The sequence below is a fragment of the Sceloporus undulatus genome, chromosome 6, assembly GCF_019175285.1.
Source record: "Sceloporus undulatus isolate JIND9_A2432 ecotype Alabama chromosome 6, SceUnd_v1.1, whole genome shotgun sequence".
Lineage (NCBI taxonomy): Eukaryota > Metazoa > Chordata > Lepidosauria > Squamata > Phrynosomatidae > Sceloporus > Sceloporus undulatus.
In genome coordinates this window covers 19,710,051-19,733,849 of record NC_056527.1, presented here as the reverse complement: position 1 = coordinate 19,733,849, position 23,799 = coordinate 19,710,051, and the positions used below count along the sequence as shown (strand labels likewise).

At 42.1% G+C, this 23,799-nt stretch overlaps 1 protein-coding gene across 1 annotated transcript in view; it reads left to right on the top strand.

Annotated features, from left to right (window-relative positions):
* CCDC7 (coiled-coil domain containing 7) overlaps positions 1-23,799 on the top strand; it is a 99,325-nt gene that overhangs the window by 42,080 nt on the left and 33,446 nt on the right. The window contains exons 15-18 of the mRNA XM_042471938.1: positions 5,380-5,440; positions 6,484-6,549; positions 7,656-8,078; positions 13,414-13,484. Coding sequence (XP_042327872.1) covers positions 5,380-5,440; positions 6,484-6,549; positions 7,656-8,078; positions 13,414-13,484 — 621 coding nt within the window. The remainder of the gene's footprint in view (positions 1-5,379; positions 5,441-6,483; positions 6,550-7,655; positions 8,079-13,413; positions 13,485-23,799) is intronic.

Here is a 23,799-nt window from a genome sequence, read left to right as displayed (position 1 = left end):
GTTTCCTAAGGCAAAGGACAAAAAGCGCTCCCCCTTGAAGAAGCCTGCGCTTCCACTCCCGCAGCCCTCCTTGACCCGGAGCCCACGCCGGAAGTACAGCTGGTCCCGGTACCGGACACGCCGCCTCAACCCACAATGGACTTCGTCCACGAGGCGGAGGGCGCCGCCCCCTCCTCTCCTCCTGGAGAACTGCCGCCGTTGTTCCCCCACTCCGAGGATGAGGACGACGGAGACGAGGCCCGTAGGCAGAAAGCCCCGGACCTGTTCCTCAACACCGAGACGGGCCGGTACTTTATGTCTGTCCCGAAGGAGGTGGCCCTCAAGGAGTTCACCAGGCTGAACCCCCGTCCGGCTGACCCGCAGGAGGGCACGTCTGCCCGGTCGATCCCGAGTGTCTCTGTTATGGAGAAGCCTCCATCGTCACCCCGCCGGCGCTCACGCTCCTCGACGGGCCCCATCCCGGTTCGGCCGAGATCCCAAGTCAGAGTCGCAGACGTTCCTCTCTCTTCTGACTTGGATTCTGAAGATGAGCCCCTGCCTCCGTCCGAGGCCCCCTCGGACGAAGATGACCACACGGCGTCTGCTTCCCTGCAGATGATGCACCACCCGGAGCCATCTTCCCTATCTGACGACGTACGTTCCTTCAGTGAACACGGCGTGAAGATGGCCAGGGCCCTCGACATCGAGCTCGCTTTCCTGGACGACAACGCTCAGGATCCGGTGGAATGTCGAGTCCATGGACGGGTGCCTACGCCACCCTGCCTCCCCCTGCTTCCGTCATTGCAGACCATAGTCCAGAGGTCTTGGGACTCTCCGGCCTCCCTGTCTGGCTCGCCCCGCAAAGTGGAGTCTCTCTACAGGGTCGCTCCGACAAGCTGCACCTGGTTGGCCGACCACCCCAGGCTGAACTCGGCTATCGTTGAAGGAGCTCAGTACAGCTTCGTCCCGAAGCAGGCTACCTCCCCCGTTGACCGGGAGGCTAAAAAGGTGGATGGCCTGGCCAAGAAGGCTTACTCGGCAGCGGCCCTTGCGGTGAAGGCAATCAATTATAACGCCTGCATGGGGACCTACATACAGACCCTCATGGAACGGATCTCCCACCTCATCCCGGACATCCCGGATGAGATCCAGAGACAGCTGGTCGAGGTCAGGGACGAGGCCCACTCCATCGGGAGTTGGCTCATCATCGCCTCCAGGAACATGGCGGACTGTGCGGGGAGGGCCATGTCAGCATCGATGGCACTCCGACGACATGCCTGGTTGAGGGCCTCGGACCTCAACCCCACCGTTGGCTCCACCTCGTACCACTACAACGTGCTCCCCTTCGGTTTGGCCACCGCACCGAGAGTCTTCACAAAGTGCATGGCACCGGTGGTAGCATACCTCCATCAGAGGGGCTTCATGGTCTTCCCGTACCTGGACGACTGGCTGTTTGCCGCCGAATCCCAGCAAGACCTGCAAGAGGCAGTCTCATTCGCCTTGCACCTCTTGGACTCTCTCGGTCTGGTCATCAACCGGGAAAAGTCCCACTTCACACCAACCAGGCAGGTCAAGTTCATCGGGGCCATCCTCGACTCCGAAAGATGCTCCGCCTTTCTCCCTCCAGACTGTTTCCAAACCTTGACAGCGTCGCTCAGGCCTTGCATCTCCCACAGAAGGGTGAGGGCCGGAGATGTCCAAGTCGCGCTGGGCCACATGGCATCGACGACGTTTGTCACGCCTTGGGCAAGACTTCGTCTTCGACCTCTGCAGTCCTGGTTCCTCTCCACCTTCTCTCCGATGGAGGATCTCCCGTCCAAGTGGCTCACGGTACTGAGACTGGTAGCTGCTTCCCTGAGATGGTGGTTGGACTGCCACAACGTCTGCACCGGGATGCCCTTCCATCAGCCCCAGTCGCAACTGACTCTGACAACCGATGCATCCCTGGAAGGATGGGGCGCCCACCTGCTCGACTTGGTCGTCAAGGACAGGTGCTCCATCCAGGACAAGCTCCTCCACATCAACGCCCTGGAGATGCTGGCAGTGGAAAAGGCACTGAGGGCGTTCGAGTTCGCCGTCACAGGCAAGGTGGTCCTTCTGAGGATGGACAACACCACCGTGATGTATTACATCAACAAACAAGGAGGCACCAGATCCAGGACCCTGCTCGACCTCACGCTCCGCATCTGGGACTGGTGCATCCAGAGACGTGTCCTCCTTCAGGCGATTCACCTTCACGGAGAGGACAACGAATTGGCAGACCGCCTCAGCAGATCTCCGTCGGTGTGCCACGAGTGGAGGCTCCATCCCGAGACAGTCAGTGACCTCTTCGACCGGTGGGGAACCCCCCGAATCGACCTCTTCGCGACCAGGTGGAACAGCCACTGTCCCCAGTTCTGCTCCAGGAAGCGAATGGACGGATCTCTCGGAGACGCATTCGCATTCCTCTGGATGGGCGAGCTTCTCTACGCCTTCCCTCCGTTCCCCCTCATCATCAGGGTGGTGTCCAAGATGACAACGGACCGATCGCATGCGATCCTGATCACCCAGTGGTGGCCGAGACAGCCCTGGCTTGCATCCCTTCTCCACCTCTCCAGGAGATGCTTTCTCCGCCTCGACCCTCGTCTGGACCTGCTGTCGATCCAGGACGGACGGATTCTCCACCCGGACATCGAGAGCCTGCCGCTGGTAGCCTGGAGGATACAGCCCTGACTGCCCTGCTGGAAGTGGTGAGGACGGTGATCCTGGCTGCAAGGAAACCTTCCACCCAGCGGTCCTATGCCCTGAAATGGAGGAGGTTTAGCCTCTTCCTCGACTGAAAGGGCTTGTCTCCTGCTTTGGTGTCCACTCCAGTGGTGCTGGAGTTTTTGATGGCGCTTTTGGATGAGGGGCTGTGCCTCGCATCCATCAAGTGCTACTTGTCTGCCATTTGTGCCAAGTACCAATTCGGGGGAAGGGCTTCCTTCTTCAAGGACCCCTTGGTGAGGGGGTTCCTTAAGGGATGTGCCAACCTGTATCCTCCTGTGTCGATACCGGCACCGGCTTGGAGCTTGGAGGCGGTATTGGCCGCGCTCCAATCCAGGCCTTTTGAACCGATGGCCACAGCGGACTTGAGACTACTGACTTGGAAAACCGCTTTTCTGGTGGCCATCACCTCTGCCCGCCGTGCGGGCGAACTCTGTGCCTTACGAAGGGACCAGCCCTTCTTGAGGTTCCACAAGGACAAGGTGGTCCTCCGTACAGACATTACCTTCTTGCCGAAGGTGGTATCTACTTTCCATATGTGTCAGGACATTGTGTTGCCCACTCTCGCATCTAACCCGACTTCAGATGCGGAGCGAAGCCTGCACTCTCTTGATGTCAGGAGAGCTCTGGCTTTTTATTTGGACAGAACTGCTGCCTCCAGTCGGTCCGAGAGACTTTTCCAATGCTACTCGGAGCCAAAGAAAGGGTTGCCTGTGTCTGCGCAGAGGTTTTACAAATGGGTGGCTGGTACCATCCACCTCTGCTATGAACTGTTAGGCAAGCCCCTCCCTGGCAGGGTTCGGTCCCACTCCACAAGGGCAATGTCAGCATCCTCTGCATTCCTGTCGGGGATTCCCTTGGAGGATGTCTGCAAGGCTGCTGTCTGGTCCCAACCTCTAACTTTTATTAAACATTATAGGTTGGACACCAGAGCCATCCGAGACGCAGCTTTCGGTAGGGCTGTGTTGGTTTCAGGGCTGCATTGATTGCACTACTGATGGTTTGTGTTTAGCACTTATTTACATATGCCATTGTTTACATTCTGTTGAATGTTGGTTTGCACAATTTCTATGGGACTGGTCTTGCACGACCTCTTGTTCCCTTCTCAGGTTCAGCAATGTTATTGCTATGTTTGCCTTTGCATGAACAAAAAGACTGACTCTTTTTATGGTTCAAGGTGTTTATTGTTGCAATAAATATACCTTTGGTTTACCATAGCTTTGGTTTCAGGACACTCCCTCCGCCGCATACCTAAGCTTGTCAGTCTAAACCCATTTGTATGATTCGCAGAGACCACGAAGAAGAAGGACAGGTTGCTTACCTGTAACAGTACAGTATTTCTTCGAGTGGTCATCTGCGAATACATACAAATCCCACCCGTCCATCCCCTCAGTGTCCTGCTCTCATTGGCTCTTTCCATCGCCTGCTTGGCGGAAAAATTGCGGAACTGGGGAAAAGAGCGGGAAGGCAGGGGCCTTATAACGGGTGGGCGGAGTTACCGCCAAAAAGTTTCTATATGTTGCAAAGTAAACTTTGCCCAGTGATTCCAGTAGGTTCCGAACAGCACTGCGCAGGCGCAGTAAAACCCATTTGTATGTATTCGCAGATGACCACTCGAAGAAATACTGTTACAGGTAAGCAACCTGTCCTTATATTTTCCTCCTCTCCCAAGGATTGAAGCGGGATTACATCATTAAAATAATATAATACAAGTACAAAAAGACAATCTATAAAATACTAATATTGAATTACAACATTAGTATTAGTTCTTTAAAATATCCATTCATCAGATGACCATACAGTCATAATCAGGGGTGGAACATTTACCATAATCTCTTATATGAAATCAGGTGGATAAGCCTGCTGGAAGAGATCCATCTTAAGCGCCTTCTTAAAGGCATCTAAGGTGGTAATAAGACGGATCTCTTCCAGTAGACTATTTCACAGTTTAGGGGCCACGGCAGTGAATGCTCTACAGGAAGTTGTATTTAATCTAGTGTTATAATATTCCAATAAATTCTTCCCGGATGTTCTGAGTGTGCGGGGCAAGTTATGTAGGGAGAGGCATTCCCGCAAGTAACTTGGGCCCGAGCCATGTAGGGCTTTAAAAGTAATAACCAACACCTTGTACTGTGCCTGGAAGCTTTTTGGCAGCCGTTGAAGGGATTTCAACACTGGTGTTATATGGTCGAACCTAGCTGACCAATCTGGCTGCAACATTTTGAACTAACTGAAGCTTCTGAACTTGGTATAAGGCTAGGCCCCAAGTAGAGTGCATTACAGAAATCTAGTTAAACCTGAAGAACAATTTAGATGTCAGAATGTAAGGAAGATTCAATTATATTCCTGTTTAAAACAGGAATACACAGCTCAGGAGCTGCATGGTATTCTAAAAGGCCCTTCAGGAAAGTTGATGATTAGATATGGAGAGAAGACTCTCCCTCTTCAAGATATCCTTATTTCTGGGAGTGTTTTCTTGTGTATTTGTATTTTGATTCATTAATGGTCTGATGTACTAATTGGGATTCTGAGCATCCCTGACTGGGATAGATGGTATCTAGAGCTAACCACTACCTCTGGGATTACCAATATAGTAATAACAGTTTTAGTACTTTCACCTCCATAATTAGTGTGCTTGTATTCTTCAAAATACAGGATACCAACACTAAGGCAGAAGGAACATCTGAAAATGAAAGAAGATCTAGCTAAAGCTAATGTAAGCAGAGTAGGTTAAAACCTAGGTTACTTCCAGAGGGGTACCTTTAAAGACTATTTGCCTTTTTTCAGTTCCTCAGTGCAAAAAAGGGTGTCTGGACACCTGGGGCTCCCTGCCAAAAAAATTTGGACACAAGAAGATTAATCACAGTTTGGGACATTAATACAGTTTTTTCCCTGGTACTGGCAAAATTACATTAGTTTAACTTGCTCTTTTTGTGCAGAAAACATGTTTTTCTATTTTAAAAAAGCAAACTTTCTACACAGAAAACATTTTCTATTAAAAAAAACAACTTCAGACATGGAAAATGATATGTTCTTGCAAAAAAAATCATTTTTGTTAAAAAAATATTCATTTTTAAAAGTCCTGAACTGCAAATAGTCTTCAAAAAGTGTGCCATTTTATCCTACAGTAGATATTTTTTTAAAAAATTACTGTTCTTGCTTGCAAGAACAAGATAAATGAAAATATGTATCCTTAATAGTTGTGCTGTGGTAGAAAAATCAACAAAATGTGTTTTGACATCTTGAAGACAAACAAGATTTATATGGTATAAGCTTTCTGTATCTGAGGAGGTGAGCTGTCACCATTAAAGCTTAAGCATATTATTCTTCCTATAACATCACTCTTGTTAGCCTGGGTGGGAACAAGTGATAACCCAGTCCTGAATGACTCCTTCCACATACAAGAATGGGCTTTCATAGTAAGTACCCAATGTGTCAGCCTTTAAAATGCCACACTACAACCTGACATCCTAATAGTAAAGCTAAATACATCAATTCATCTTTTATTGGATGGGGCAGTAACATCTATACATTTACAGTGCTATGTAAATAAAACTTAATAATAATAATAATAATAATAATAATAATAATAATAATATGTATGCCGCTTTGATCATCGCGGAAAAGCGGGATAAAAATAAATCTATTATTATTATTATAATATGCAGTAGCAGATATCTTGTAGAGTACTTTACAATCTGAATCTAAATAAAATTCCTAAATATAACAACCTGTAAAAATAAAACTTTGATATTGTAGGCGAACATTCAGTCACTTGAAAATGAGAAGAAAATGCTTGAAGAGAAACTGCAGAAAGTATTAGAGGTACTACTTGCAGCACTTTTTAGTCTGTAAATATTATGACAAAATGTAAAATGGAAATAAATTTGTATATTTAATAAATGATATTATTCTCCAAAGAACTGCGTAGTTCAAATCAATATGTAAAATTCAGCTCTTATCCCCACTGCATTGCTGTTGTGGGAGTTCCAGATCACAGTAGTAGTAGAGTTTGCAACTGGGAGAATGACTATACTAGGATTTAAACCTACTTATCCTATACTTTTTTGGCTCCTGGGCCACCAGGTGCTGGTTCTTCAATTCTTCTTTACCTTCCCATTTCTTTTCAATCCTGTGGATCACTGCTCTTCTGTTTAGGCACTCTGTATGATTCTGCTTATTTTCTCGGTAGCTTAATTTTGAACATTGCTTATTCCTGTTTTACTTTAACTTTCAATGCCTTTTCTTAAGCCTTATTTTAACCAACATTGTCTGTGGGATACCTGAAATGTAGCTTCTTTGCCTTTTAGTAGCTATTTGCCTTTGAGTACCCAACCTTCAGCTTGCCCTGCAAATGTACTTCTTCAGAAATATATGAAATTACTATCACAGCTCTACAGGTGTGCATGAACTTCATTTTCTTAGGCAAGGAGTACTCAGATACTGTGCAAGAAATACATAATTGTTTTTGTTTCCCAAGCAGCTGGAATGTTTGTGAACATTTTTGCCCAGTTTGGACTGTTGTTAGAAACTTAACTTCCATAATATAGTTAATTTAAGGAGAATAATGGTATATTATATGTAGATTTCAAACGAAAGAATAATAATCTACACATAGTTTGCCATTATTCTTCTCAAATTGACTATATTCTGTAAATTAAGGTTTTAACAACTGGCCCACTGGTGTCATGCTGCTAAACACTGTTCTTTATCTAGCAGAGATGTCCCTCAGCAAAATGAGAGGTATATTTTCTGTGATAACAATCTATTTCCCCTGCCCTGTTTCCTTGTTGCATTGTTTGCTGTTGCATTGTGGACTCCAAGCTTATCAAACCTTCTGTAGACACTGAATTTTTTTACTACCATGCACAAGTAAATTATACATTTCAAATGAGATAATTAGAAATATTGTGTTTAATTTTTTGAATTAGGAGGCCCAGAAGGCAAAGGGCCAGCTTGCTGAAATACCTCCACGTACTCCAGACTGGCAGTTCCCTTACACAGCAATTGTGGAAGATGACAAAGATGTTCCAAAGAAAGGCAAAAAGTCAACAAAATCTAAAGGCAAAGGAGAAGATCGAACGGATTTAAGACAGATGTCTGGTACTGCAGCTGACAGAGCAGTCAGTAAGCAGCAAAAAGCCGAGACAGGAAAAGCAGGTGAAATACTTCCAGGAAAAAGCCAGGACATTTCTGAAACAAAAGATGTTAAACTTAAGGGAAGAGGGTCAATTCGCATGGATACTGAAAAATTAAGTGGAGCACAAGATTCTCTTACTCTTCTAGAAAAGCTAACTGACAAAAAGGAAGAGTCAAAGAAAACAAAAGCTAAAATAGAAGGAAAATCGGAGACAGTAAGTAATGATTACTTTCATTTTTAAAATGCAGAATTTTTTCAGTGCAGAATCTGTTACATATGGTACTTATTCTTCCCCCACAAGAATATTATTGCTCCTTCATTGGACTTTGTCTCAGAAGGCATATCTTTAGAAATATGTGCATATAGCAACATACAGTATAAAAATCTGAAGAATTTTGTTAAGTGGAAGAAAGACTAGTGGCAGATGTATGCTGCATACTTACAGAAAATAAAACAACTGTTCTGGATTTAAAAAGTGACCTCTAGACCAATCTACATGTTGTCCAGCAAGGCCTTTGTACAGTCATCAGAGCCCCTCTATCACTGGTTTTTTGAGGAGGGGGCTTAAATTGGAAACTTGCACCACTGGAAGCCTCGGAGGGCAGGCTTCTTCCATGTAATACTATATTGCTTCCCTGCTGCTTCCCAGGGTAGCATTTAAAAATACTGGCTATGATCTTCCAAAACTCCTGATTTTGTAAAAAAGAAACAAGTGTGGCACAAAAAAGTCTAGGTCAGTGATGGCGAACCTTTTTAGGTTCGCATGCCAGGGGGTGAGGCTTCTGCCCCCTTGGGATGGGGCTGCATGCTGGGACGGGGCTTCTGGCCAAGGGGGTGTGGCTTCCACCCTCTGGGTGGGGCTTCTCACCTGCCTTTTTCCAGGCCCCCAGCTGTCTCTCAGAGACAGCTGGGGGGCAGCAAAGGCCCGTGAGGGGGTGGAGCCATGGACACAGCCCCAGTCCTCCTCTTCCCAGACCTTTCTTCGCCCCAAAGGGCTCTCTGGAGCCCTTTGGGGGCGAGGAAAGGCAAAAGGGGAAGAAGAGGAATGGGCAGGGCCCCTGCCTCCCTCCCCATGGACCTTTCCCTGCCCTCCAAGTGCCCCGTTTGGTGCACTTGGAGGGCAGGAAGGATAAGTGGGGAGGGAGGGAGATGGGCAGGCCCCCTGCCTCCCTCCCCATGGACCTTTCCCTGCCCTCCAAGTGCCCCGTTTGGGACACTTGGAGGGCAGGAAGGGTAAGTGGGGAGGAAGGAAGATGGGCAGGCCCCCTGCCTCCCTCTCCACAGACCTTTCCCTGCCCTCCCAGGTGCCCCATTTGGGACACTTGGGGGGCAGGAAGGGTAAGTGGGGAGGAAGGGAGATGGGCAGGCCCCCTGCCTCCCTCCCCACGGACCTTTTCCTGCTACCAGCTGTCTCTCCAGAGACAATTGGAGGCCGGCAAAGCTCCCTGGGGAGGAGGCACTGGCATGCGCTGGTCGCTCCTCCTCTCCCCACCCTTTTCCCGGCCTCTAACTCTCTTGAAGAGACAGCTGGAGGCAGGGAGAAGGTTGCGAGGAGGAGCCAGAGGTATGCTTTTCTGGCTTCCAGCTCTCTCTGGCACGCGTTGCATAGGTTCGCCATCACTCGTCTAGGTTTTGGTGGAGGATGTCACTGTGCTACTGTAAAGTTGCTCTAATCTAGATGGATATTGTGACAGTGGCCATGTGGCCAAATGTAGTTTCGTATAGGTAAGAAACTGAAAACATGTAGCCAAGCAGCAAACAAAGAGGTGAGAAGCTCCACGTGCTCAAAGAGGGTCAACTGTTTATTCGTGTTTTAAAAGCGTAATGTGTTTCGGACACACTAGGCCTTCCTCAGGGGCTGAAAACAAATATAAATACACTTAAGATATAATATGTAAAAAGATAGGACAACATTAATCAAACTGTGATACAATAATAATAATAAATTGTAGTTCTAAACAAAGTTATACATACCCTTCAAAAGAATTCACTGGAGTTATGAACACTCTCCAAAATACGTGACCATAGAGATAAAAGGAACACATCCTGAAGCATTTCTGTATATATATCTATACATATTTCAGATGACCTTGGGAAAGCAAGGACTAAAGGTCCAGAAATAATTTTGCATTTGTACCTTACACGGGAGGTTTTCTAGTTGGAGAAGAGACTTTACATAAAACGTTAGTGGAGAGCAAAGAAAAGAAACATTTTACAGACCATCCTACAACAGTTGCAATTCCTTTCTTATCAGGGGAATGTCAAAACAAATTGATTTCAGAGGAAACAAACAACAGTGGGAAAGACAAAGATTTGATTATGGAAAACAGGTCTTTAAACAAAATCAAAGTAGAGGAGGAGCATCATCATCTAAAAAATGAGGAAAATAACAATATTGACCATACTGGTAGGGGGAAGGTTACTGCAGTTTGGTCACTTATGGGGAAGAAATAACTTTGGACAAATGGGTTCATCAGCATGTAAATTCAGGATACATAATAATATTCAACAGCAAACCAAACAGCAGGACCTCTCCAGTACCGAGAAAACCAAAAAATAAATGATAATAAATCTGGAAATATAAGTTTAGTGAACATAGGGGCAATGAAGGAGGTACCAGTGGAGCACAGCGGATTTGGGGTTTACTCCATATTCTTTACCTTGCTCCAAAGCAGTGGTACTTAGCGTTCAGTTCTGAATCTGAAGTACCTCAACAATTTCATGAGATACTTTAGATTCAAAATGGATACATTGCAAATAATAAATAGAGGAGATCTAATGGTATCTATAGACCTGAAGGAAACATACTTTCATATCCAACATGACCAAAGGACAGGAAATTCCTCAGGTTCGAGTTCTAGGGAAGGCACTATCAATTCATAGCCTTTCCATTTGGCTTAGTGTCAGCACCAAGAGTGTTCACAAAAACACTAATCCTTGTAATAGCCTATTTCAGACAAAAAAGAAGACAAATTTATTCATATATTGATGACGAAAGCAGAGACAGAAATAAAATCGATAAGCATTCTTGAAATAACATTGAACACCTTAACAAAATACAAATTTCTAATAAACTACAGGAAGAGTCCCTTAAAACCATCAAGAAACATAACCCATTTAGGGGCTCAAATAAACACTGACACAAGATACATAATGTTGTTGAAAGAGAGAGAAAATTGAAACAAGAAATATCAAATTTGTTGTTAGTAGGTACAACAGACTTAATGTGGCTGTCAAAAATAATCAACTCAGAATCATGAATGCCACAGAACAAAGACAACTATTACAATGAACAATGCAATAGACGAAAACAACAAAAAGGGGAAAACTAAAGATCTGCTCCACAAGATCCAGGAAACCAAAGGGAAGTTCAAACCAATAACCAGGATTCTGTATGACAATAAAAACAATATAATCAACGACCGGAGAGGAATAAAAAGACACTGGAGGCAGTATACAGAAGATCTGTATAGAAGAGATGAAAAAATGAAGGATGCATGTAATGAATAACTATATAAAGACGAATCCTAAATTCTAAAAGGTGAGGTAGAGGCTGCAATAAGAGAAATGGGGAAAAATAAATTACCAAGAACAGATGGCATTCCAATTGAAATATTACTATCCACACTGAAAGAATCAGCAACAGTACAAACCAATATATGCCAACAGATATGGAAAACAAAACAGTGGCCAAAAGATTAGAAACAATCAATATACATCCTCATCTAAAAAAAGGAGACACAAAAGTCCTTAGCAACTACAGGACCATGGCACTAATCTCATATGCAAGCAAAATCATGCTCAAAATTCTGCAATATAGACTTCAACCATACATGGAAAGAGAACCCCCAGAGATGCAAGCACGGTTCAGGAATGGTAGAGGCACTAGAGACCACATCACAAAGCTATGATGACTAATGGAGCGCAGCAAGGAATTCCAAAAGAAAATCAGTACAATGGGCTCTTGTTATCTGCTGGGGTTTGGTTCCAGGACTCCCTTGTGGATACCAAAATCCATGGATGCTCAAGTCCCATTAAGTACAGTCGTTCCTTCCCTTATGTGGGGGATCCATTCCGGACCCCCCAGCATAAGGGAAAAAACGCGGATGCTGAAGCCCCATTCAAATGAATGGGGCTCATGCCATGTGAGCGCACACCATTGTTTTCTTTCGGCACGCGCCTCCCTTCCTTCTGGTATGGCTTCCAGTGTATGCTGGAAGCTGCGTAAAACACACCTGCGTATACGTGGGCGCACTGTACAATGGCATAGTAAAATTGTGTCCTGTATATAAAATGACAAAATCAAGGTTTGCTATTTGGAATTTATACTTTTAAAAAAATATTTTCAAGCAGTGAATGCTTGAATCTGTAGATAAAAATCCATAGATAAGGAGGGCCAACTGTATGTGTTTTAATGACTACAGCAAAGCACAGAACATGGAGAAACAGAATGGTTCCCAACTGGCAAAGGGGTCAGGCAAGGCTGCATCCTTTCACCCTATCTGTTCAACTTATATGCCAAAAATATTATATGAAAAGCAGGTTTGGACACAGAAGAGGGAAGCATGAAAATAGGAGGAAGGAACATCAACAATCTAAGATTTGCAGATGACACCATACTACTAGCAGAAAACATCACAGAGCTAAAGCAACTACTGTGGAAGGTAGACTCAAATGGAAGAAAGTTCAAAAGCAGGGTTACTGTTGAACATAAAGAAAATAAAAATTATGACTATGGATGATATCCATAAATTCAACCTAGACAATGAGGAAATAGAAATAATAAAAGAGTTCCTAAATCAAATCTGACATAATAAATCAGATTTGATACATCTGAGAAGTAGTCTATCATCCATTAAAGTTTATGACATAGTAATTTTTAGTTTTCAATCTGCCACAGAAATCTTTCCCTTTTTTTGCTATTATACTTAAAAGTTCAGAAAACAGAAGTTAAATTTGAAATTGGGTTGGAGGTCAAGATTGAAAGAAACAAATAGGAAGTTTTAAAAGCACTCAAATGGAAACATCTTAAATGCATTTTCTTTTTACAACTCATCAGTATCCTACGTGCTAAATTTAATAAATTAATAATCTTTAAGTATCATTTAGAAAGGACATGGTGGCTTAGTGGTTAAGATGCCAGTTCTGACTATTGTAAAGTTTGAAGGTTAGCAGTTCAAGGCCCAAATGCCACGTGACATTCACTAGTCACTAGTCCCTGCTTTTGCCAACCTAGTAGTTCGAAATCATGCAAGTACCACTTTGATGGGATGGTAACAGGGTTTGGTGCAGTCGGCTAGCACATGACCATCGTAGCCATCTTTGCACAATACTAGCTCTTTAGCTTAGTAACAGAGATGAGCACTGCCCCCTTCAGTCAGTTATGACTAAACATTCATATCAAGGAGAAATCTTAACCTTTATCTTTAAGTATCATTTACAAGTTCAACTTAATGAATGTGGTGATAGTCAGTGAATGTGATAAAGCAGGAAAAAAGACAGCATTTGTTTACTAGGCCTAATTTGATTATCATATTTTTACTTCAAAGGTTGATTCTAAAGGTCTGCCAAAATCTAAGGAGTCTGCAGAAATAAAAAGAGGACGTTCAGGAATAAAAGGGTAAGCACACTTGAGATTTCATAGTACTATATAATGGTAAAATTATGTATATCTGTTTTTCAGTAAACAGTTATTTATTTTTTATTTTCCTCCTGATATTCTAGATATTCTTCATGTTTATCAACTCTAATATTTAGACTTGCTTTAAATTATTGGTCAGGATCTGACTCCAAAGACATTCTGTTGAGTTGAACAGCCTTGGAATCATGGCTAGAAACCAGAATGACTTCTCATTTTATATTTATTCATGATTCCATTTTTAAAAGACCATGACAGAATAAAAGAAACATGTTACAGAATGATAGATATAGATTAGTTATGAACATTTTCCTAATTTATAAGGACAGTTTACCTGGATCTTGTAAAGTTGTAGAATTTCTTTCTTTGGCCATTTGTGTAGAAAGTCTAAACAGGTCATATTTTAGATCTGTGCTGATATTTTATATTAACATATATAATTCTTATATGAGAGTTGCCCTATATATCCTATATTTTTTTCTTCAGTCTCTTATCCTATATTTTTTCCCTGAAGTCTCTTATCCTATATGTTTTTCTTCAGTATCTGATACTGTGACATTTTGTTTGATACATTTTAGGAGGTTATAGTAGTTGTCAGCTTCTTTCAATAGTATGATAAACTAAGAAAATTCTTAAAATGCTAATAAACCCGTGGCTAGTTGTAGGCTTTAAACCAAATAATTATTACAGGCACTTTTACCCAGAAAGACAGGAATCTTTGGCCCGAAACAGATGGGCCAAAAGGTCTGCCATCGAGCTGCATTGGGAGCATGGTGTTTAGATGCCACACATCCACAAACCACATGGAAGCTGCGCCAGGGCCACCTGAGGTGGCCCAAACCTGGCCACAAAAGGAGCAGGAAAATACTGCTCCTTTTGTTGGCTGGATTGAAAACTGTGGGGGCAGCCTGGATTGGGGGTAGATAATTGCAGTCACCACATCCTTGGCAGAAATGGTGCTGGAGTAGCCACAGGCACTTTATCGGGCCCATCTGCTTGAGACCTTTCATACCTTGTCAGGTCTTGGAACCTTTTTGAAGTCTCCTACAGAGGAAGGAACTGTCAAAGTCACTTCTGTGTTTTTTGTGGGTTTTTTGGACTATGAGGCCGTGTTCTAGAACAGTTTATTCCTGACGTTTTTCCAGCAGCTGTGGTTGGCATCTTCAGACAATGAAGAAGTCAGCCACAGCTGCTGGCAAAATGACAGGAATAAACTCTTCTAGAACATGGCCTCATAGCCTGAAAAAGCCACAAAAAAACTATGGCTGCCAGCCATGAAAGCCTTTGACTTCACTTCTGAGTATTATTTGTCAAAGAAAACCCTATGAAATTAATGGGGTGACCATAAGACAACATACAACTTGAAGGCACATCCCTCCACCCCAAAATAGTATTCATTGGGCCTGAACAGACAGGTCAAAATAAAACTGCTTCGGGTCACTTTGGAGACATGCTGTTTAAATGCTGCATGCATTCTAAGAAGCCAGAAGCTGCACCAAAGCTGCACTCCAATCCTTAGGATTGGGAGCATGGCTTTGGCACAGCTTTCAGCCTCTTAGGAGGATGCATGCAGCATTTAAACAGCATATCTCCAAAGTGACCCGAAGCAGCTTTATTTGGCCTATCTGTTCGGGCCGTTATGAGTCAGAATGATTCCATTCCAAGGACAGAGACTCGGGAGGGTTACAAACTGCCAAAAAATACGTATGGATACGTTTAGGGTTAGGAAGGGGCGGTGCTTCCGCACCCCCCTAACCCTAGTACTATTCCATATGTACAACATGGCAGTGCCCCTTCCACATGGGGGCCGCCATGTTACGTATTTGACGCATAGCGTCCAGACGTGTTGCGGCGCTAATGACGTCGTGAGTGCGCCAGCGGCGCCTCGCACGTCATTAGGCGTTGCAGAAGAGCTCCATTTTGGAGCTTCTTTTTTGCTCTGAAGGAGCCGCGCGGGTGTGGTGCGATGGCTCCCTTACAGAGCAAACGGCGGCGGTGGCAGACCGCCTCAAAGCGGCGGTCTATAAACCCCCCAGTCACTGTAATTTCCTCCAATGCACTGAAATACAGGCCTGTTACAGACTGCCAAAATAAAGCTGCTTCGGGTCTCTTTGGAGGTATGCTGTTTAAATGATGCATGGGTCCTACGAGTCCGGAGGTCACGCCAAGCCACACTCCATTCCTAAGCACTGGAGTGGAGCTTTGGTGCAGCTTCCGGATTCTTAGGATGCATGCATCATTTAAACAGCATACCTCCAAAGAGACCCAAAGCAGCTTTATTTTGGCAGTCTGTAACAGGCCACAGATTTCTTTGATGACACAGTGGTTAAATGCCTGTATTGCAGCCACTCACTCACAAACCATAAGGTTGCGAGTTCAATACCAGCCAGGGTTCAAGCTCAACTCAGGCTTGCATCCTTCCGGGGTTGCTAAAATGCATGTTGGGGCAATTAGCTTACAGTTTTAAACCGCTTAGAGACTTTTTAGGCAGTCTGAAGCAGTGTATAAATGAAGCTGCTATTGCTATACAGATATATAGGCAAGGAATTTATATCATTTTTTTAAATTAGAGCTTTCACAGTTCTAATCTAGAAAAATTTGTATGAGTTGTAGACTTGTTCCGTTTATATTTGTGGTGAGCAATATCAATAAAATTGAGAAATCCAGATGTGTGTTGTATTCTACACTGTGGTATTACCAGTCACATAACCACTTAATTGTCAAGATATTTCACTCCAGTATTAACCTGTCAAGAACATTTGTTGTGGTATACATATATCTCCTTTTTGTATGTATGAGTTTCCCACCATCTACTGTGTTTTGCTGTCTTGTGATGCTAAAGGAAAGCATGTCTAATTATGTGTGTGATGACCATGTGGCTAAACGCAGCTCCTTCACCCATGCCCCCTCTCTTTCCCATTTTGATATTCAGTGGCCTGCTAAGCGTGTACTGTACTCCTTTGCTGCTGAAAAATTGTCATGTTTAAAAATTATAAGAATAAATCTGTTTTTCCCCTGTATCTGTACTGAAAAGTGTGCGGACCCTATTTATGTTTTTTTTTCTTAACTGGCACAGAGAGATTGGGTAGTATCTCATTTATATGCTTACTATGCTTAAATTCATGGAGGTTACCCATGCATTGACCAGATGTTCTCATGGCTTTGTTTGCAGGGGTGGTGGTGGTGGGATATTTCACAATGCTGGCACAATACCTTGCTGCACAATCCCATTTCCCCACCACTTCTTTTAGATTTGGCCCATATTTTTCATGATGATAGCATGACGTCTTGTCACAACTCTTTTTGTCTTGCATTTCCTAGTTTTAGACCAATACTTTGCCACTTTTCACTTGGGGACTCTTCCAGAGGTTTGCTAACTGCTGTCATGTCTGGGCTGTTTGTTAGTATCTATTTTTCTATTAGGTATCTGTGGCTTTTACGTAGTGACCTCTTTACTTTTGATTTTGTGTTTCGCTCCCTTCCACACTCTGCCATGTTGTCCTATTGGCAAGAAAAACAAAGAAAGCATCTTAAAACTCACGAGGAACAAATTATTGTAAAAAAAGATGGCAAGAGAGGAAAAGAGGAGAAACACTCAGTAGAAAATCAGAATAATAAATATTCATAAATAGAAAATAGGAAATTACAGAGTTAATGCAATAATATGCATTTACTGAGAATAATTGCTTAATGGTTATGGAGTAATACAAGGCTATATAGAATATAACAAAGGAAGCAAGAGTATTTGCTGCTAGTAAACTAAAGGAAGTGAAACTTGGAAATATAACAAGGTGACAGGACAAATAATAGAGCTCATGATGTAAATATATGTATATTTTATTTGTTGTAAATAAAAATTAAAAAAACTCATGAGGCACAAAGGGTGGGGAAAGGGCAAAGTTGGTTGCGCGGGAATTACTACTCCTTGGTAAGTGTGGGTCAGGATTCATGCAACTATAGGACATTAAGTGTTCTTCCATTTAGACAAAAGTGATCTGAGGCATCAAGGACCACGATGAAGAGAAAATGATATTTAAAATATATAGAAAATTGAAGGTGAAAAATTAATTCTAGGGATGGCAGGGGGAGTTATCATACTACTTCTTCTTCTTCTTCTTCTTCTTCTTCTTCTTCTTCTTCTTCTTCTTCTTCTTCTTCTTCTTTGTTGGGTTTATCCCATGCACTAACCCCATGCTGGCAGGGGGCCATGTTATTTTTCAGTTATTACCATTTAGACTGCCTCCTCCCCCACTAGTTTTAATTTTGCTGACTGGCTAACAGATGTGTTTAGCCTTCTCTGTATAACAATTAAAAGGCAACTTGATTATAGAACAAAGGAAATGCTAGATGAAATGGAAAAGAAACTGAAGGACATTATAGAGGTGTCCTCCAAAAAATAAAGTTAAGCTGGCAGAGCAAGGAACGACTGAGGTAGAGACAATCTGACAAGTATAAAAATAAGACGAAGACTTCTCAGATGACCGCTGCCCAGCATGTCTCTGGTAATGAGAGACACGATAATAATAATAATAAAAAATTATTCCTGACTTCCAGTGAATTAGTGGCAGATGAAATAAAAATATAGACAAAAAAGGGAAAGGAAGCTGGGCGGAAGCAAGGCTCTGTCCCTTCCATTAAAGACAATCCTGATCCTAAAGCTAAAAAACCTAAAAAGGATGACAAAATAACAACAAAAACAACAGTTTATCTTAAAATACCAGAGTGCTAGCAGAGAGCTCTCCAAGCAAAGCGTCTAACTACTATTATTTCGAATGGCCAGAGGCAAGCAGTCCCAACTGCCTTTTTGAATTGGTTCCAGGATCAGGCATTGATAACAAAATCAGCGGATGCTCAAGTCTCATTAAATATAATGGCAGAGAAAAACGGCATTTCTTATATAAAATGGAAAATCAAGGTTTGCTATTTGAATTTATACTTTTTTTTGGAATGTTTTCAAGACATGGATGCTTGAACCCGTGTATAAAAATCCATGTATATGAGGGCTGACTGTGTAGAATCCTCAACAACAGAATTAAACAACATGAATTTGTTAGATGTAATAGCTATGCTTCAAGACCACAGTGGTTCTACACATAAAGTACTGCTCCAATTCAAAGCTTTACCATTCAGCCTCACCTCAGCTCAAGAATATTTACAAAGATACTGACTGATACCTTTGGTAGCATTTCCCAGAAGAAAAAGGACACAATTTACATCCATATCTGGACAACACATTATTGAAAGCAATAATACCATATACACTTTAAAGAGGTATGGTTTCATAGTAAATTCCCCTGCCGTCCCAGAATGAACCTTCTCAGCAAGTACAACTTCTCATTTTTATTTAATCTAGATTTCTTAATGTATATCTTAACTGAGGCTGCATCCACACTGCAGAAATAATCCAGTTTGACACCAACTTTAACTTTGTTGTGGCATCAGAGGTCTCTGACAAAAAAGGCTAAAGGTCTCACAAAACTGCAGTTCCCAGAATTCCATAGAATTGACCCATGGCAGTTAAAGTGATGTGAAATTGGATTATTTCTGAAGTGTGGATGCAGCCAAAGATTAGTCAAACATTACCGCTTTTTAGGGGTAAAGCAGATGGTGCAAAAGGTCTGCACTGCAGCCGCACTGCCACCATTTGTCACAGAACTGCAGCGGCCGCATGCGCCTGGCTCTGATGTGGGTTGTTGCCATGGTCCTGAACTGGGTGCCAAAAAGGAGTGGTATTTTACTGCTCCTTTTTGAGTCGGTTCTTCCAGGATGAAGAGTACCTGGAGCAGTTTCCGGCTGTGTTCGGGGCATGTGTCATCTGAATGCCACACCCCCAATGCAGCCCAACAGTGGCTCTTTTTAAGGCCTTACTTGCATTGTTTGAGGCCTTAGTTGTATTGAGAGCTACTCTACATATTGTTACACTTATATTGCATTTCAGTATTATACTGTTGTGGTTACAAAATGTCAACTAATGGCTTAAGTCCGATTATTAGTCTTGCCTAATAATTAACACATGCAATATTTGTTAGGTACGTTTCATTGCTTCAGCGGGTCTACTCTAGGTGTACTTGAGCACAACTGTTAATCCTATTTATTTTAAGGCCAATAGCAAAATACTTATTGATTTATTAATACCCTGCTCTTCATCCACAAAGGCTCTCAGAACATCTCATAAAATGTTAATTTGACAGTTCCCTGCCCTCAGGTTTACAATCTAAATAAGACATGACATACAAGGAAAAAGGAATGACAGTTGGGGGAGGAAATTAAGTCTGGCAGATACTGCTGGTTCGTCTTTCCCCTGAGGCTACAGCAGTGGCAGTTGGGATAGAGGGAGGGCCTTTCATCTGCTTCTGGGCCTAGGTGTGGTGAAACTGTGTCTGCTTCTTCATATATTAGTTTACCAGCATCATGGTGTGTCTTTCAGCTGAGCTGTTTTTGACTTTGCTTTTCTCATTTGGGGACTCCATGCAGTTCCAAATATAACAATGTGTCTGTGTTGATTTAACCCCAAAGGAAGCTGCCTATGAAGACTTATGCCTTTACTACTCCATTTTGTCTATTGCTTTCAGCATCCATTTGCTGAGAGTGTGTTTTGGTTTTTATTTTATTTTTTTTCAGTTTCAATTTTAAATTTTTTGTCATGTCAACCTTTTGTTTTCCCCCTCATTGTCTGTTGTCTAGTCAAAAATCTAATCATAAATATTTAAAACAAGTCACATACTCTCAGCCTCAAGGGAAGGCAATGGCAAACCTGTTCTGAACAAATCTTGCTTTGAAAATCCCATGATAGGTTTACCTTAGGCTCACCATAAGTTGGAAATGACTTGAAGGTCCACAATAACATGAAATTGAATAACAACATAACTGGCTGCTAAGGTACATATAACTGCAGGTTTACCTAAGGGACATTCAGATATATAACAATATATATTATGATATTATATGTTATGATTAAAACCATGAACTAACAAAAGTCATTCAACATCTATCATCTCAATACAGGCAACATTTTAATCTATTTAATGCTTGCATGAAGAAACAATCTGTTGGCCAGTTTCTCAGAAGAATTGTTTTCCAGCATATGTGGCTAGGAAAGCTTGATATATTTCAGATTTATGGAGTAGGTTTTTTCTGATACTGAGACTTTGCCAGATGCCAGCCATCTTGCTTCTTCAGCACCAGCAGTTGACCTATATTCAGTACTGTGTAAGCAGAATTTAATTTGGGCAAGGGACTCTCTTCCATCCTACTTGCCACTGCAGGTCTCTGTTTTTTCTACAGAGCTTCTTGGGAGGATCAGATGCACTTGGGAAAGGCCTGAAATGTGAAATACCACACATTTTCAGTCAGAAAAAAGCATTCAAAATTAGGACAGAAGCAATTTGTGCAAACTATTTTTGACAATTTCCAAAAATATTCCAAGACCCACTAAAATGAAAGCCAATTTTATTGAAGATTCTATTTTAATTTGATACTCATTTGGAAGAACATCGCTCCTTCTCTTGCAGGCTCACCTAGTAAATACCAACAGGATTGCAGCTCAGGGCCACATTTTCACAAAATACAGTATATCTTTGGTGAGGGAAACAAGTTCAACGAGGGTTGAACAAGCCCTGTGGCCATACAATGCTGAGTGTCTGTTGAAGAATAAAAAGCAAGACTGTGGGAAGGAGAATAGAATAACCTGGAATTGACATGCCTGGCTGACTTGGAAACTGTATAGTGAAACATTTTGTTTCATGTTTAAGTTGTCATCCCTTTAATACCAAACATGGGTGAACTCATATTTATCAATTCCAAAATAAAACAGGCCTATCTCAAAACAAGCTGATAATTTCCATACACTTAAGGAATACTACATATCCAGCACATAGAGAGATATTGTCTATTCAAACACTTTTTTTTGGGGGGGAGGGGGCATACTCTGAAAGACATACACTGCCTAGTTGCCAGGCTGTACAGTCTTGAATATATTGGTATAAAAAAGAAAAGTGGACAGGGAAGGAAGTTGGTCTGCCTGAACCTTGAGAGATGGTTTGGGTTGTAGAAAAATTGTGCATGTGGTTAATCAGATTTTCTTTCTTCTTGCCCAGTCTGTAGTATCTTGTATGTTTGGTAGAGAAAGAGGAAGCATTTTTCATTCATTAACTGGAATGTTAAGATTTACTGATCTGTAGATTGTGTTTTTTTGAGAGTTTTTTTTCCCCATCCACATTTTTCTGGTTTTCTGAGGATTCCTTGTTTGGACTGTCCTAGAGGAAATTGGAAGAACCAAATGATTAGATGTTTCTATGTTTTAGAGATTTTCTCTGAACCTATGTAGAAGGCACTTATAGTGGTATTTCTTTTAAGAAGGTTATGAGGTCTTGCTGCAGTGTTCCTTTTGAAAGATTACATTCCAAGTTTGGCTAAATATATTTCTTGGATTCTTTTAACTTTAAATAGCAGGCACGGGATGGTGGGGTGTGGGGAGACAGGACTCAAGCAATGGCATTGGGAGAAAGTGCAACTGCAGCTAGCATTAGCCTAAGAGAGACACTTACATTGGCAGTTTGGGTGAGTATTTTTATGACTTTTGCCCTTTGATGTTTCAGTAAATCAAATAGGAAATGGTACACATTTTGCTATGTACAAAGGTTAAAAAATGACATGAGTTTGAACTATCCTACATAAGGTGATGAAAGATGGATTCAAATGTTCTTTGTTATATTTATAGTGAGTTTTTTACTATTCATATTAAATAAAGATGTGTTCCTACCGTGAGTGAAGATGCATGTCTGATTTTGTCATTTATGAAGCAAATGTACCATAACTATCACATGCCAAGTTAAAATTTGGTCTGTGATATGTTATGTGCATATTCAACTTTACAGTTAGCTTTAACATTATAGATTAGGAAATATTAACTCTTAAGAGCACTGGTACAATATCCTATTTAAATTAATCCCGGGTTGCTCTTTAGGTCTTAAAAGAATTCCTGAAAACCTTTGAAGAGTGCCTCTCAAACTTCCATGCGGAGTGAAATAAAACCAAAACAAGGATGCCGGGTCTTGCTGCTGAATAAATAAGATGGTTTGAGCTCCAATATGTCCTGCAGTCTTATTAGGTATTAAAGACAAACACTAACGAAATGCTTGATACAGCATGAAGAAAGAGTATTTTCACATTAGCCACTTGTTTTTAGTCTTTTTGTGTGTATTCATTCATATTTGAGTATGCATTGGCCACTTTCCCCAGACTCCATTCATCAAGGTAGTTCAATACAAGATAACAAAATGATATGTAACCTTTGAAATGCTAATGAAGACAAACATTGTTCATAAAGATAATATGCTAGTTTAAAGGCCCTTTGGAAGACTTTCTAAGGAGTTTATCTCATTGGCTTTGCTCCTGCTAAAGACATGGAATGTAACTTTAAGAAGGTGGATCTCATCACATTTTCCTGTCACCGGGGAGTATACAGCCCATTTGCAACCCAGGCTTCTGCCACGTTTTTTCAAGAATGGGATTTTCTGATTCTGAAAAAATGCTTCAGAAGCCCGGGTTGCAAACAGGCTGCATACTCCCTAGCGATGGAGAAATACTATAAGATTCTCTTTCTTAAAGTTACACCCCATGTCTATTGTGGGAGCAAAGACAATGCAATAAACTCCTATGTACCCATATACTGAAATCTAAAATCTTTTAGCATTGCACAGAAATAGCACTTGTCCTTAAGGAGACTATTAATAGCTTTGGACTATTAAAGAGTAGGCTTTTCCATGTATCTTCCACAACTAGTCTTCCTTTAGTGAAGATAATCATGAGAATCTCCTCACTTGGATGCACTTCTCCTTATAATCTGATTAACATAGTTCAGTTGTGTGCCAGCCAAATCTAATTATCTCTATCATTTTAGGGGAGACTTAAACATTCTCTTGGAACTTTGAGCAACTTTATCAATTATTTTCCCTATAAACATATTACACAGCAATATAACATGACTGTATAATACGTCATTAAAATATAGTGTTCTGATAGACAGCTGAAGTCATACCTCAGGGGAAGGACCACAGCCATTCATGTCTCTACCAGAGTTAAGGGTTTGTGGGGCTAAAACATAGAGTAATGATAAGGTGGTTCAAGGGTGTAATGTAACCTGCTTAGCCAGATTTTAACTATCTTGCCTTTCCTCTGTCAAATTCTCCTTTGAGTGTCTGATCACCCTTTCATTGGTCTCAGTTTATGTATAGATAGAAGTGCTGATGTGCTGCTTCTGGCTTTGACCTTGGTGCTGGCTTCTCAGGCCTCCAAA